The sequence below is a fragment of the Lissotriton vulgaris genome, unplaced genomic scaffold, assembly GCF_964263255.1.
Source record: "Lissotriton vulgaris unplaced genomic scaffold, aLisVul1.2 SCAFFOLD_2997, whole genome shotgun sequence".
Classification (NCBI taxonomy): domain Eukaryota; kingdom Metazoa; phylum Chordata; class Amphibia; order Caudata; family Salamandridae; genus Lissotriton; species Lissotriton vulgaris.
In genome coordinates, this window is record NW_028247112.1 from 217072 (window position 1) to 232774 (window position 15703).

At 60.3% G+C, this 15703-nt stretch overlaps 1 protein-coding gene across 1 annotated transcript in view; it reads right to left on the minus strand.

The window, feature by feature from the left end:
* Positions 1-292: 292 nt before the first annotated feature.
* LOC147665632 (large ribosomal subunit protein uL2m-like) overlaps positions 293-15703 on the minus strand; it is a 30244-nt gene continuing 14833 nt past the window's right edge. The window contains exons 5-7 of the mRNA XM_086949633.1: positions 3646-3756; positions 1723-1796; positions 293-1497 (exon numbers count right to left, since the gene is read on the minus strand). Coding sequence (XP_086805759.1) covers positions 1285-1497; positions 1723-1796; positions 3646-3756 — 398 coding nt within the window. The 3' untranslated portion in view covers positions 293-1284. The remainder of the gene's footprint in view (positions 1498-1722; positions 1797-3645; positions 3757-15703) is intronic.

Consider the following 15703-nt stretch of genomic DNA (forward strand, 5'->3'; position numbering starts at 1 on the left):
AAACAGGGCAGGTTCACATCCTAGTTTGATGAGGAAATATGTTTATCGTTACAAGGTAAGTTCTTAATTTCTGGCTGACAGCGACATACCGAATGTCTTTAGCGGACACACTCACCACATTCAAGCAGGTACCTCAGAAAATACAGAGAGGAACCATGACCTCCGTATCAGACTTTATGAAACTTGAAGCTTTAAGAAAGTATTAGGCCAACACGCCTTGTCAGGTGAACATACATGCAACATTCCACTCCATGCATCTTACTAGTTTTCCCAAATTTCAAAGACACATGCGTTCTGAATGAAGAACATATTTATTATTCAGCTGCCATTGCTCCAGTCAAGGCCTATATGAAACATTCATTGAACCACCTACATACACCATTGACTCTATGTTGGGGGGTGCACTCCAGTACGAAAGCATAGTTAATCCAAATATAACCTCTAAACCAGATTGATCACAGTTATCGTCAATGAGTTGAAGAGAATCTTAGTATAATGACACAATCTAAGGCAGTGCGTGAGCCTACATTTGAGGTGAAACACCTAAAAAAAAATTCTGATTGTGTGCACTATATAGATCATCACAGGATGTGTTTATTCACTCCCACTCATCACACAGAATATTTTCTTTCATATTTTTAGCCACGCCGGCAGGTAGATGGTGTGAAAGTCCATAGAAGATTCTTCAGTCATCGCTCTTGACATCCCACTGATACCAGGTCATGGATTAGAGCAGCAAATTGATACAAAGATTTTCAAGAGCGGGAATACACCAGGCTGTGCCAGAATGGTTCATTTAAAGCTTCTAGTAGATGAACAGGAGCTTCAAGAAACGTTCAAGGGTGTGGAAAAGGACAGTCCAAGTACTGCCTACATAGGGGGCTACAGCAGAGTCCCCAGCGATGTTAGGAAACATTCCACACACAGGGCTGTGCTCTGATCCAGACATCACATGGAAATCAAGCGTTAGTAGTGATCCCACGTCTCATCCACAGTGAGTTGGAGTACCACAGTTTGTTTAGGACACTCCGCTGAAAGAGTCATCCTTCAAGGAGAAGCCGTGAAGAGAGACCTTTTGTACAAAACCAACAGTGCGAGTTAGCTAGTAAATGCTGCACTCAGGGAAGCACGGGTGAAGTTTGGAGAGTCGTTATTTTGAAGGTAGCAGATTAAAGGATCACGCATTCTGGTAAATGAGGTGGACACGGAGAAGCCACGGTCAAGGGCTGATGTGACAGACAGACGGCAGGTTGTACAGGCAGCAGCCAGGACCGGAGTGAGCCCTCAAGCTTTGGCTGAGACTGAGGGCAAGTTGACATAACTCTTCATTGGCGGCAATGGCCTGATCTTGCGCCCTGCCCATCCGCCTTTTCTTTGCCATAGTCCGCTTGATGGGCGCTTTCCCAGCCACCGGTTCCTTCCAGCCTTTCCAATGATTCGCTTGTTGTGGTCAATGTTAGAGACCCTTCCAACGGTGGCCATGCAAGTCTCCAGAACCTGCAGAGGAGAAGATGAAATGTGTCATTGATGGGGTGACCAGCTACCACTAATGTGCAGAGTAAACACACATGTTTGAGAGAGGATTTACAAGGGATGCATAGTGAGGGCCGATTGCCCCAGCATTCTGTCTGACAATATTTGGCATATGGAATAAAGACGTATCTTCAATTAAATGAAGATAGCACAAGCCGGTCTCCAATGCTTGCCAGTCTCATCTCTTACCTGGACCTGTCGTTTAGACGGTAGCTGCACAATAGCCGTTCCATTCACCTTCCTCAATAGAATGCCACATGTCCCTGCAAAACAGAACGGGTCAAATACTTCAGCTGATGAGCTATGGCCGTATAATACAGACAAGGGACACAGGGGCGACACCCTTCCTCCTGTGTCAGACCAGTGCTCCCCATGTACCTGCCAGCATGCCCCCCAGGGCCCTTCCTCCGGTCTGGGATAAATGCTGCTCCATGTATCTGCCAGCGTGCACTCCAAGGCCCTTCCTCCTGTGTCAGACCAGTGCTCCCCGTGTACCTGCCAGTGTGCCCTCCAAGGCCCTTGCTCCTGTGTGGGATCAATGCTCCCCCATGTTATGTTATGTTATGTTATTTTATTTTATAAAGCGCAAAGGATGCCGCAGCCAAGAGGCGTCCCGGCGCTTAGGAGAAGGTAAAAAACACAACACGGAAACTAATAACCAGAGGAGAAGACTAAACAGTGGAAAATAAAAAGGTCTTCAAGGCTTTTCTGAACGGGAGCAGATCAGGAATGGAGCGAAGAGAGGCAGGCAGGGAATTCCAGAGAGCTGCTGCCATCACAGAGAAAGAGCGTCCGCCCATCCTTGCTTTTTTAAAACGTGGCACTACAGCAAGGTTTGTACCTGAGGATCGGAGGACTCTAGATGGCTCATAATGACAAATGAATTGTGACAAAATGGGGGGAGAAGCCAGCTTCAACATTTTAAAAGTTAAACAAAGGGTTTTAAATTTGATTCTTTGCCCCACGGGCAGCCAGTGAAGATCCTGAATAGTACGGCGCACAGAAACAAACTTCGGAAGACCAACCAACATCCTGGCGGCCGCATTTTGCACCCGCTGGAGACGAACTAGTTCTGCTTGATTAACGCCTAAGAACAGAGAACTGGCGTAATCTAATCTAGCCAAGACTGTGGCCTGGACAATGATCTGTCTCGTGTCAGCATCAAAAAACTTAAAAATGGGTCGCAAACACCGCAGGGCTCCAAAACAAGTTCCGGCAACCCGTTTAGTGTGAGCGGTGAATGAAAGTTTATCATCCAACCACACCCCAAGGTTCCTAACTTCAGCCACTGGGGTGGGAGCAGGGCCCAATTCAGGTGGCCACCACTGATCGCCCCAAAGCTCGCTTTCCCTACCAAAAATAATAACCTCGGTTTTAGAGGCATTCAGTTGGAGGCGATTGTTCGCCATCCAGCCCGCCACAGCTTTTAACGCGGACTGAAAAGTGGCAGCATCCATGTTGGTCTCTCCATTAAGTGCCACCGCCAGCTGCGTGTCATCGGCGTATGACACCATGGAGAGACCAAAACTATGGGCGACCTCAGCCAACGGTTGAACATATAAATTAAATAAGGTAGGGCTTAGGGCCGACCCCTGCGGGACACCCTGCAGGATCGGACGAGGAGCAGAAACAAAAGGGGGAGTGGATACTTTAAAAGTTCGATCAGTGAGAAAAGATCGAAACCACTCGAGTGCTCTCTCTCCAACTCCGGCCTCCTCAAGGCGATGGAGGAGGATCTGATGGGACACCGTGTCAAACGCGGCACTGAGATCCAATAGGATCAGTGCCGCCGTTTGACCTTGGTCCAACATCTTCCTGATGTTCTCCACCACTGCTAGAAGAGCCGTTTCGGTACTGTGATCCGCACGGAACCCATTCTGCGATTTATCCAGTATTTTCGCTTCCTGCAGAGTGCCCTCAAGGCCCTTCCTCCTGTGTGGGACCAGTGCTTCCCGTGTGCCCTCCAAGGCCCTTCCTCCTGTGTTGGACCAGTGTACCTGCAAGCGTGCCCTCAAGGCTCTTCCACCTCTGTGGGACCAATGCTCCCCCATGTACCTGCCAGCGTGCCCTCAAGGCCCTCCCTCCTGTGTGGGATCAATGCTCCCCCCGTACCTGCTGCTCGGATGTACTGGGCGCCTTTGCCCGGTGCCAGCTCCAGGTTGTTGATTAAGGTGCCAATGGGCAGAGCTCCAAGGGGATGAGAATCTCCTTCATTGGCGGACACTGCAAAGAAAGGGTTAGAGAATCAGCCGTGAGCAAACTGCTCTTTCCCTATTATTGGTTTTCTAATGTGAAGACCTCTGCCCAGGAACTTCCTCGGCACACACCCTCACCCCTCGAACTCTCTGCACACACCCCCATGCTTCGAGCCCTGCGCACACCCACACGCCTCAAGCTCTCTGCGCAATCCCACGCCTCGAGCTCTCTGCGCACACCCCCATGCCTAGAGCGCTCTGCGCACACCCCCATGCCTAGAGCGCTTTGCGCACACCCCCATGCCTAGAGCGCTCTGCACACACCCCCAAGCCTCGAGCTCTCTGCGCATACCCACACGCCTCGAGCTCTCTGCGCATACCCACACGCCTCGAGCTCTCTGCGCATACCCACACGCCTCGAGCTCTCGGCGCATACCCACACGCCTCGAGCTCTCGGCGCATACCCACACGCCTCGAGCTCTCTGCACACACCCTTTAGCTCTCTGCGCATACCCACACGCCTCGAGGTCTGCGCACACCCCCATGCCTCGAGCTCTCTGCACACACCCTTTAGCTCTCTGCGCACACCCCCACGCCTCGAGCTCTGCGCACCCTCACGCCTCGAGCACTCTGCACACACCCTTTAGCTCTCTGCACCCACCCTCACGCCTCGAGCTCTGCACACACCCCCACGCCTCGAGCTCTAGACACACCCCCACGCCTCGAGCTCTCTGCGCATACCCCCACGCCTCGAGCTCTGCACACACCCCCACGCCTCGAGCTCTAGACACACCCCCACGCCTCGAGCGCTCTGCGCATACCCACACGCCTCGAGCTCTCTGCGCATACCCACACGCCTCGAGCTCTCTGCATACACCCTTTAGCTCTCTGCACCCACCTTCACTCCTCGAGCTCTGCACACACCCCCACGCCTCAAGCTCTCTGTGCATACCCACACGCCTCGAGCTCTCTGCACACACCCTTTAGCTCTCTGCACCCACCTTCACTCCTCGAGCTCTGCACACACCCCCACGCCTCAAGCTCTCTGTGCATACCCACACGCCTCGAGCTCTCTGCGCATACCCCCACGCCTCGAGCGCTCTGCGCATACCCACACGCCTCGAGCTCTCTGCACACACCCTTTAGCTCTCTGCACCCACCCTCACGCCTCGAGCTCTGCACACACCGCCACGCCTCGAGCTCTCTGTGCATACCCACACGCCTCGAGCTCTCTGCGCATACCCACACGCCTCGAGCTCTGCGCACCCTCACGCCTCGAGCACTCTGCACACACCCTTTAGCTCTCAGCACCCACCCTCACGCTTTGAGCTCTGCACACACCCCCACGCCTCGAGCTCTCTGTGCATACCCACACGCCTCGAGCTCTCTGCGCATACCCACACCCCTCGAGATCTCTGCACATACCCACACGCCTAGAGCGCTCTGCGCACACCCCCACGCCTAGAGCGCTCTAAGCACACCCCCATGCCTAGAGCGCTCTGCGCACACCCACACGCCTCAAGCTCTCTGCGCAATCCCACGCCTCGAGCGCACTGCGCACACCCCCATGCCTAGAGCGCTCTGCGCACACCCCCATGCCTAGAGTGCTCTGCGCACACCCCCATGCCTAGAGCGCTCTGCGCACACCCCCATGCCTAGAGCGCTCTGCGCACACCCCCATGCCTAGAGCGCTCTGCGCACACCCCCATGCCTCGGAGCCCTGCGCACACCCACACGCCTCGAGCTCTCTGCGCATATCCACGCCTCGAGCTCTCTGTGCATACCCACCCACCTCAAGCTCTCTGCGCACACCCACACGCTTCGAGCTCTCTGCGCATATCCACGCCTCGAGCTCTCTGTGCATACCCACCCGCCTCAAGCTCTCTGCGCATACCCACACGCCTCGAGCTCTCTGCGCATACCCACACGCCTCGAGCTCTCTGCGCATACCCACACGCCTCGAGCTCTCTGCGCATACCCACACGCCTCGAGCTCTCTGCACATACCCCCATGCCTAGAGCGCTCTGCACATACCCCCATGCCTAGAGCGCTCTGCGCACACCCCCATGCCTAGAGCTCCCTGTGCATACCCACACGCCGAGCTCTCTGCGCATACCCACCCGCCTCAAGCTCTCTGCGCACACCCACACGCCTCGAGCTCTCTGCGCATACCCACCCGCCTCAAGCTCTCTGCGCACACCCACACGCCTCGAGCTCTCTGCGCATATCCACGCCTCGAGCTCTCTGCGCATACCCACACGCCTCGAGCTCTCTGCACATACCCACACGCCTCGAGCTCTCTGCACATACCCCCATGCCTAGAGCGCTCTGCGCACACCCCCATGCCTCGGAGCCCTGCGCACACCCCCACGCCTCGAGCTCTCTGCGCACACCCCCATGCCTAGAGCGCTCTGCGCACACCCCCATGCCTAGAGCGCTCTGCGCACACCCCCACGCCTCGAGCTCTCTGTGCATACCCACACGCCTCGAGCTCTCTGCACATACCCACACGCCTCGAGCTCTCTGCACATACCCACACGCCTCGAGCTCTCTGCACATACCCACACGCCTCGAGCGCTCTGCACATACCCACATGCCTCAAGCTCTCTGCACATACCCACACGCCTCGAGCTCTCTGCACATACCCACACGCCTCGAGCTCTCTGCACATACCCCCATGCCTAGAGCGCTCTGCGCACACCCCCATGCCTAGAGCGCTCTGCGCACACCCCCATGCCTCGGAGCACTGCGCACACCCCCACGCCTCGAGCTCTCTGCGCACACCCCCATGCCTAGAGCGCTCTGCGCACACCCCATGCCTAGAGCGCTCTGCACACACCCCCACGCCTCGAGCTCTCTGCGCATACCCACACGCCTTGAGCTCTCTGCGCATACCCACACACCTCGAGCTCTCTGCGCATACCCACACGCCTCGAGCTCTCTGCACATACCCACACGCCTCGAGCTCTCTGCACATACCCACACGCCTCGAGCTCTCTGCACATACCCACACACCTCGAGCTCTCTGCGCATACCCACACGCCTCGAGCTCTCTGCGCATACCCACACGCCTTGAGCTCTCTGCGCATACCCACACACCTCGAGCTCTCTGCGCATACCCACACACCTCGAGCTCTCTGCACATACCCACACACCTCGAGCTCTCTGCGCACACCCCCATGCCTAGAGAGCTCTGCGCACACCCCCATGCCTAGAGCGCTCTGCGCACACCCCCATGCCTAGAGCGCTCTGCGCACACCTCCATGCCTAGAGCGCTCTGCGCACACCCCCATGCCTCGGAGCCCTGCGCACACCCACACGCCTCGAGCTCTCTGCGCATATCCACGCCTCGAGCTCTCAGCGCATACCCACCCGCCTTAAGCTCTCTGCGCACACCCACACGCTTCGAGCTCTATGCGCATATCCACGCCTCGATCTCTATGCGCATACCCACCCGCCTCAAGCTCTCTGCGCATACCCACCCGCCTCAAGCTCTCTGCGCATACCCACACGCCTCGAGCTCTCTGCGCATACCCACACGCCATGAGCTCTCTGCGCATACCCACACGCCTCGAGCTCTCTGCGCATACCCACACGCCTCGAGCTCTCTGCGCATACCCACACGCCTCGAGCTCTCTGCGCATACCCACCCGCCTCAAGCTCTCTGCGCATACCCACCCGCCTCAAGCTCTCTGCGCATACCCACACGCCTCGATCTCTCTGCACATACCCACCCGCCTCAAGCTCTCTGCGCATACCCACACGCCTCGATCTCTCTGCACATACCCACACACCTCGAGCTCTCTGCGCATACCCACACGCCTCGAGCTCTCTGCTCATAACCACATGCCTCAAGCTCCCTGTGCATACCCACACGCCGAGCTCTCTGCACATACCCACACGCCTCGAGCTCTCTGCACATACCCACACGCCTCGAGCTCTCTGCACATACCCACCCGCCTCACGCTCTCTGCGCATACCCACACGCCTCGAGCTCCCTGTGCATACCCACACGCCGAGCTCTCTGCACATACTCACATGCCTCGAGCTCTCTGCGCATACCCACACGCCTCGAGCTCTCTGCACACACCCCCACGCCTCGAGCTCTCTGCGCACACACTCCGCCGAGCGCTCTGCGCACACCCCCATGCCTCGAGCGCTCTGCGCATACCCACACGCCTCGAGCTCTCTGCGCATACCCACACGCCTCAAGCTCTCTGCGCAATCCCACGCCTCGAGCTCTCTGCACACACCCCCATGCCTAGAGCGCTCTGCGCACACCCCCATGCCTAGAGCGCTTTGCGCACACCCCCATGCCTAGAGCGCTCTGCACACACCCCCAAGCCTCGAGCTCTCTGCGCATACCCACACGCCTCGAGCTCTCTGCGCATACCCACACGCATCGAGCTCTCTGCGCATACCCACACGCCTCGAGCTCTCGGCGCATACCCACACGCCTCGAGCTCTCGGCGCATACCCACACGCCTCGAGCTCTCTGCACACACCCTTTAGCTCTCTGCGCATACCCACACGCCTCGAGGTCTGCGCACACCCCCATGCCTCGAGCTCTCTGCACACACCCTTTAGCTCTCTGCGCACACCCCCACGCCTCGAGCTCTGCGCACCCTCACGCCTCGAGCACTCTGCACACACCCTTTAGCTCTCTGCACCCACCCTCACGCCTCGAGCTCTGCACACACCCCCACGCCTCGAGCTCTAGACACACCCCCACGCCTCGAGCTCTCTGCGTATACCCCCACGCCTCGAGCTCTGCACACACCCCCACGCCTCGAGCTCTAGACACACCCCCACGCCTCGAGCGCTCTGCGCATACCCACACGCCTCGAGCTCTCTGCGCATACCCACACGCCTCGAGCTCTCTGCATACACCCTTTAGCTCTCTGCACCCACCTTCACTCCTCAAGCTCTGCACACACCCCCACGCCTCAAGCTCTCTGTGCATACCCACACGCCTCGAGCTCTCTGCACACACCCTTTAGCTCTCTGCACCCACCTTCACTCCTCGAGCTCTGCACACACCCCCACGCCTCAAGCTCTCTGTGCATACCCACACGCCTCGAGCTCTCTGCGCATACCCCCACGCCTCGAGCGCTCTGCGCATACCCACACGCCTCGAGCTCTCTGCACACACCCTTTAGCTCTCTGCACCCACCCTCACGCCTCGAGCTCTGCACACACCGCCACGCCTCGAGCTCTCTGTGCATACCCACACGCCTCGAGCTCTCTGCGCATACCCACACGCCTCGAGCTCTGCGCACCCTCACGCCTCGAGCACTCTGCACACACCCTTTAGCTCTCAGCACCCACCCTCACGCTTTGAGCTCTGCACACACCCCCACGCCTCGAGCTCTCTGTGCATACCCACACGCCTCGAGCTCTCTGCGCATACCCACACCCCTCGAGATCTCTGCACATACCCACACGCCTAGAGCGCTCTGCGCACACCCCCACGCCTAGAGCGCTCTAAGCACACCCCCATGCCTAGAGCGCTCTGCGCACACCCACACGCCTCAAGCTCTCTGCGCAATCCCACGCCTCGAGCGCACTGCGCACACCCCCATGCCTAGAGCGCTCTGCGCACACCCCCATGCCTAGAGTGCTCTGCGCACACCCCCATGCCTAGAGCGCTCTGCGCACACCCCCATGCCTAGAGCGCTCTGCGCACACCCCCATGCCTCGGAGCCCTGCGCACACCCACACGCCTCGAGCTCTCTGCGCATATCCACGCCTCGAGCTCTCTGTGCATACCCACCCACCTCAAGCTCTCTGCGCACACCCACACGCTTCGAGCTCTCTGCGCATATCCACGCCTCGAGCTCTCTGTGCATACCCACCCGCCTCAAGCTCTCTGCGCATACCCACACGCCTCGAGCTCTCTGCGCATACCCACACGCCTCGAGCTCTCTGCGCATACCCACACGCCTCGAGCTCTCTGCGCATACCCACACGCCTCGAGCTCTCTGCACATACCCCCATGCCTAGAGCGCTCTGCACATACCCCCATGCCTAGAGCGCTCTGCGCACACCCCCATGCCTAGAGCTCCCTGTGCATACCCACACGCCTAGCTCTCTGCGCATACCCACCCGCCTCAAGCTCTCTGCGCACACCCACACGCCTCGAGCTCTCTGCACATACCCACACGCCTCGAGCTCTCTGCGCATACCCACCCGCCTCAAGCTCTCTGCGCACACCCACACGCCTCGAGCTCTCTGCGCATATCCACGCCTCGAGCTCTCTGCGCATACCCACACGCCTCGAGCTCTCTGCACATACCCACACGCCTCGAGCTCTCTGCACATACCCCCATGCCTAGAGCGCTCTGCGCACACCCCCATGCCTCGGAGCCCTGCGCACACCCCCACGCCTCGAGCTCTCTGCGCACACCCCCATGCCTAGAGCGCTCTGCGCACACCCCCATGCCTAGAGCGCTCTGCGCACACCCCCACGCCTCGAGCTCTCTGTGCATACCCACACGCCTCGAGCTCTCTGCACATACCCACACGCCTCGAGCTCTCTGCACATACCCACACGCCTCGAGCTCTCTGCACATACCCACACGCCTCGAGCTCTCTGCACATACCCACACGCCTCGAGCGCTCTGCACATACCCACATGCCTCGAGCTCTCTGCACATACCCACACGCCTCGAGCTCTCTGCACATACCCACACGCCTCGAGCTCTCTGCACATACCCCCATGCCTAGAGCGCTCTGCGCACACCCCCATGCCTAGAGCGCTCTGCGCACACCCCCATGCCTCGGAGCTCTGCGCACACCCCCATGCCTAGAGCGCTCTGCGCACACCCCATGCCTAGAGCGCTCTGCGCACACCCCATGCCTAGAGCGCTCTGCACACACCCCCACGCCTCGAGCTCTCTGTGCATACCCACACACACCTCGAGCTCTCTGCGCATACCCACACGCCTCGAGCTCTCTGCGCATACCCACACGCCTCGAGCTCTCTGCGCATACCCACACGCCTCGAGCTCTCTGCGCATACCCACACGCCTCGAGCTCTCTGCGCATACCCACACGCCTCGAGCTCTCTGCGCATACCCACACGCCTCGAGCTCTCTCTGCACATACCCACACACCTCGAGCTCTCTGCGAATACCCACACGCCTCGAGATCTCTGCGCATACCCACACGCCTAGAGCGCTCTGCGCACACCCCCATGCCTAGAGCGCTCTGCGCACACCCCCATGCCTAGAGCGCTCTGCGCACACCCCCATGCCTCGGAGCCCTGCGCACACCCACACGCCTCGAGCTCTCTGCGCATATCCACGCCTCGAGCTCTCTGCGCATACCCACCCGCCTCAAGCTCTCTGCGCACACCCACACGCTTCGAGCTCTCTGCGCATATCCATGCCTCGAGCTCTCTGCGCACACCCACACGCTTCGAGCTCTCTGCGCATATCCATGCCTCGAGCTCTCTGCGCATACCCACCCGCCTCAAGCTCTCTGCGCATACCCACACACCTCGAGCTCTCTGCGCATACCCACACACCTCGAGCTCTCTGCGCATACCCACACGCCTCGAGCTCTCTGCGCATACCCACACGCCTCGAGCTCTCTGCGCATACCCACACGCCTCGAGCTCTCTGCGCATACCCACACGCCTCGAGCTCTCTGCGCATACCCACACGCCTCGAGCTCTCTGCACATACCCCCATGCCTAGAGCGCTCTGCGCACACCCCCATGCCTCGGAGCCCTGCGCACACCCCCACGCCTCGAGCTCTCTGCGCACACCCCCATGCCTAGAGCACTCTGCGCACACCCCCATGCCTAGAGAGCTCTGCGCACACCCCCACGCCTCGAGCTCTCTGTGCATACCCACACGCCTCGAGCTCTCTGCACATACCCACACGCCTCGAGCTCTCTGCACATACCCACACGCCTCGAGCGCTCTGCACATACCCACATGCCTCAAGCTCTCTGCACATACCCACACGCCTCGAGCTCTCTGCACATACCCACACGCCTCGAGCTCTCTGCACATACCCCCATGCCTAGAGCGCTCTGCACACACCCCCATGCCTCGGAGCCCTGCGCACACCCCCATGCCTCGGAGCCCTGCGCACACCCACACGCCTCGAGCTCTCTGCGCATATCCACGCCTCGAGCTCTCTGCGCATACCCACCCGCCTCAAGCTCTCTGCGCACACCCACACGCTTCGAGCTCTCTGCGCATATCCATGCCTCGAGCTCTCTGCGCATACCCACCCGCCTCAAGCTCTCTGCACATACCCACACGCCTCGAGCTCTCTGCGCATACCCACACGCCTCGAGCTCTCTGCGCATACCCACACGCCTCGAGCTCTCTGCGCATACCCACACGCCTAGAGCGCTCTGCGCACACCCCCATGCCTAGAGCTCCCTGTGCATACCGACACGCCGAGCTCTCTGCGCATACCCACCCGCCTCAAGCTCTATGCGCACACCCACACGCCTCGAGCTCTCTGCGCATATCCACGCCTCGAGCTCTCAGCGCATACCCACCCGCCTCAAGCTCTCTGCGCACACCCACACGCTTCGAGCTCTCTGCGCATATCCACGCCTCGAGCTCTCTGCGCATACCCACATGCCTCGAGCTCTCTGCACATACCCACACGCCTCGAGCTCTCTGCACACACCCCCACGCCTCGAGCTCTCTGCGCACACACTCCGCCGAGCGCTCTGCGCACACCCCCATGCCTCGAGCGCTCTGCGCATACCCACACGCCTCGAGCTCTCTGCGCATACCCACACGCCTCAAGCTCTCTGCGCAATCCCACGCCTCGAGCTCTCTGCACACACCCCCATGCCTAGAGCGCTCTGCGCACACCCCCATGCCTAGAGCGCTTTGCGCACACCCCCATGCCTAGAGCGCTCTGCACACACCCCCAAGCCTCGAGCTCTCTGCGCATACCCACACGCCTCGAGCTCTCTGCGCATACCCACACGCATCGAGCTCTCTGCGCATACCCACACGCCTCGAGCTCTCGGCGCATACCCACACGCCTCGAGCTCTCGGCGCATACCCACACGCCTCGAGCTCTCTGCACACACCCTTTAGCTCTCTGCGCATACCCACACGCCTCGAGGTCTGCGCACACCCCCATGCCTCGAGCTCTCTGCACACACCCTTTAGCTCTCTGCGCACACCCCCACGCCTCGAGCTCTGCGCACCCTCACGCCTCGAGCACTCTGCACACACCCTTTAGCTCTCTGCACCCACCCTCACGCCTCGAGCTCTGCACACACCCCCACGCCTCGAGCTCTAGACACACCCCCACGCCTCGAGCTCTCTGCGTATACCCCCACGCCTCGAGCTCTGCACACACCCCCACGCCTCGAGCTCTAGACACACCCCCACGCCTCGAGCGCTCTGCGCATACCCACACGCCTCGAGCTCTCTGCGCATACCCACACGCCTCGAGCTCTCTGCATACACCCTTTAGCTCTCTGCACCCACCTTCACTCCTCAAGCTCTGCACACACCCCCACGCCTCAAGCTCTCTGTGCATACCCACACGCCTCGAGCTCTCTGCACACACCCTTTAGCTCTCTGCACCCACCTTCACTCCTCGAGCTCTGCACACACCCCCACGCCTCAAGCTCTCTGTGCATACCCACACGCCTCGAGCTCTCTGCGCATACCCCCACGCCTCGAGCGCTCTGCGCATACCCACACGCCTCGAGCTCTCTGCACACACCCTTTAGCTCTCTGCACCCACCCTCACGCCTCGAGCTCTGCACACACCGCCACGCCTCGAGCTCTCTGTGCATACCCACACGCCTCGAGCTCTCTGCGCATACCCACACGCCTCGAGCTCTGCGCACCCTCACGCCTCGAGCACTCTGCACACACCCTTTAGCTCTCAGCACCCACCCTCACGCTTTGAGCTCTGCACACACCCCCACGCCTCGAGCTCTCTGTGCATACCCACACGCCTCGAGCTCTCTGCGCATACCCACACCCCTCGAGATCTCTGCACATACCCACACGCCTAGAGCGCTCTGCGCACACCCCCACGCCTAGAGCGCTCTAAGCACACCCCCATGCCTAGAGCGCTCTGCGCACACCCACACGCCTCAAGCTCTCTGCGCAATCCCACGCCTCGAGCGCACTGCGCACACCCCCATGCCTAGAGCGCTCTGCGCACACCCCCATGCCTAGAGTGCTCTGCGCACACCCCCATGCCTAGAGCGCTCTGCGCACACCCCCATGCCTAGAGCGCTCTGCGCACACCCCCATGCCTCGGAGCCCTGCGCACACCCACACGCCTCGAGCTCTCTGCGCATATCCACGCCTCGAGCTCTCTGTGCATACCCACCCACCTCAAGCTCTCTGCGCACACCCACACGCTTCGAGCTCTCTGCGCATATCCACGCCTCGAGCTCTCTGTGCATACCCACCCGCCTCAAGCTCTCTGCGCATACCCACACGCCTCGAGCTCTCTGCGCATACCCACACGCCTCGAGCTCTCTGCGCATACCCACACGCCTCGAGCTCTCTGCGCATACCCACACGCCTCGAGCTCTCTGCACATACCCCCATGCCTAGAGCGCTCTGCACATACCCCCATGCCTAGAGCGCTCTGCGCACACCCCCATGCCTAGAGCTCCCTGTGCATACCCACACGCCTAGCTCTCTGCGCATACCCACCCGCCTCAAGCTCTCTGCGCACACCCACACGCCTCGAGCTCTCTGCACATACCCACACGCCTCGAGCTCTCTGCGCATACCCACCCGCCTCAAGCTCTCTGCGCACACCCACACGCCTCGAGCTCTCTGCGCATATCCACGCCTCGAGCTCTCTGCGCATACCCACACGCCTCGAGCTCTCTGCACATACCCACACGCCTCGAGCTCTCTGCACATACCCCCATGCCTAGAGCGCTCTGCGCACACCCCCATGCCTCGGAGCCCTGCGCACACCCCCACGCCTCGAGCTCTCTGCGCACACCCCCATGCCTAGAGCGCTCTGCGCACACCCCCATGCCTAGAGCGCTCTGCGCACACCCCCACGCCTCGAGCTCTCTGTGCATACCCACACGCCTCGAGCTCTCTGCACATACCCACACGCCTCGAGCTCTCTGCACATACCCACACGCCTCGAGCTCTCTGCACATACCCACACGCCTCGAGCTCTCTGCACATACCCACACGCCTCGAGCGCTCTGCACATACCCACATGCCTCGAGCTCTCTGCACATACCCACACGCCTCGAGCTCTCTGCACATACCCACACGCCTCGAGCTCTCTGCACATACCCCCATGCCTAGAGCGCTCTGCGCACACCCCCATGCCTAGAGCGCTCTGCGCACACCCCCATGCCTCGGAGCTCTGCGCACACCCCCATGCCTAGAGCGCTCTGCGCACACCCCATGCCTAGAGCGCTCTGCGCACACCCCATGCCTAGAGCGCTCTGCACACACCCCCACGCCTCGAGCTCTCTGTGCATACCCACACACACCTCGAGCTCTCTGCGCATACCCACACGCCTCGAGCTCTCTGCGCATACCCACACGCCTCGAGCTCTCTGCGCATACCCACACGCCTCGAGCTCTCTGCGCATACCCACACGCCTCGAGCTCTCTGCGCATACCCACACGCCTCGAGCTCTCTGCGCATACCCACACGCCTCGAGCTCTCTCTGCACATACCCACACACCTCGAGCTCTCTGCGAATACCCACACGCCTCGAGATCTCTGCGCATACCCACACGCCTAGAGCGCTCTGCGCACACCCCCATGCCTAGAGCGCTCTGCGCACACCCCCATGCCTCGGAGCCCTGCGCACACCCACACGCCTCGAGCTCTCTGCGCATATCCACGCCTCGAGCTCTCTGCGCATACCCACCCGCCTCAAGCTCTCTGCGCACACCCACACGCTTCGAGCTCTCTGCGCATATCCATGCCTCGAGCTCTCTGCGCACACCCACACGCTTCGAGCTCTCTGCGCATAT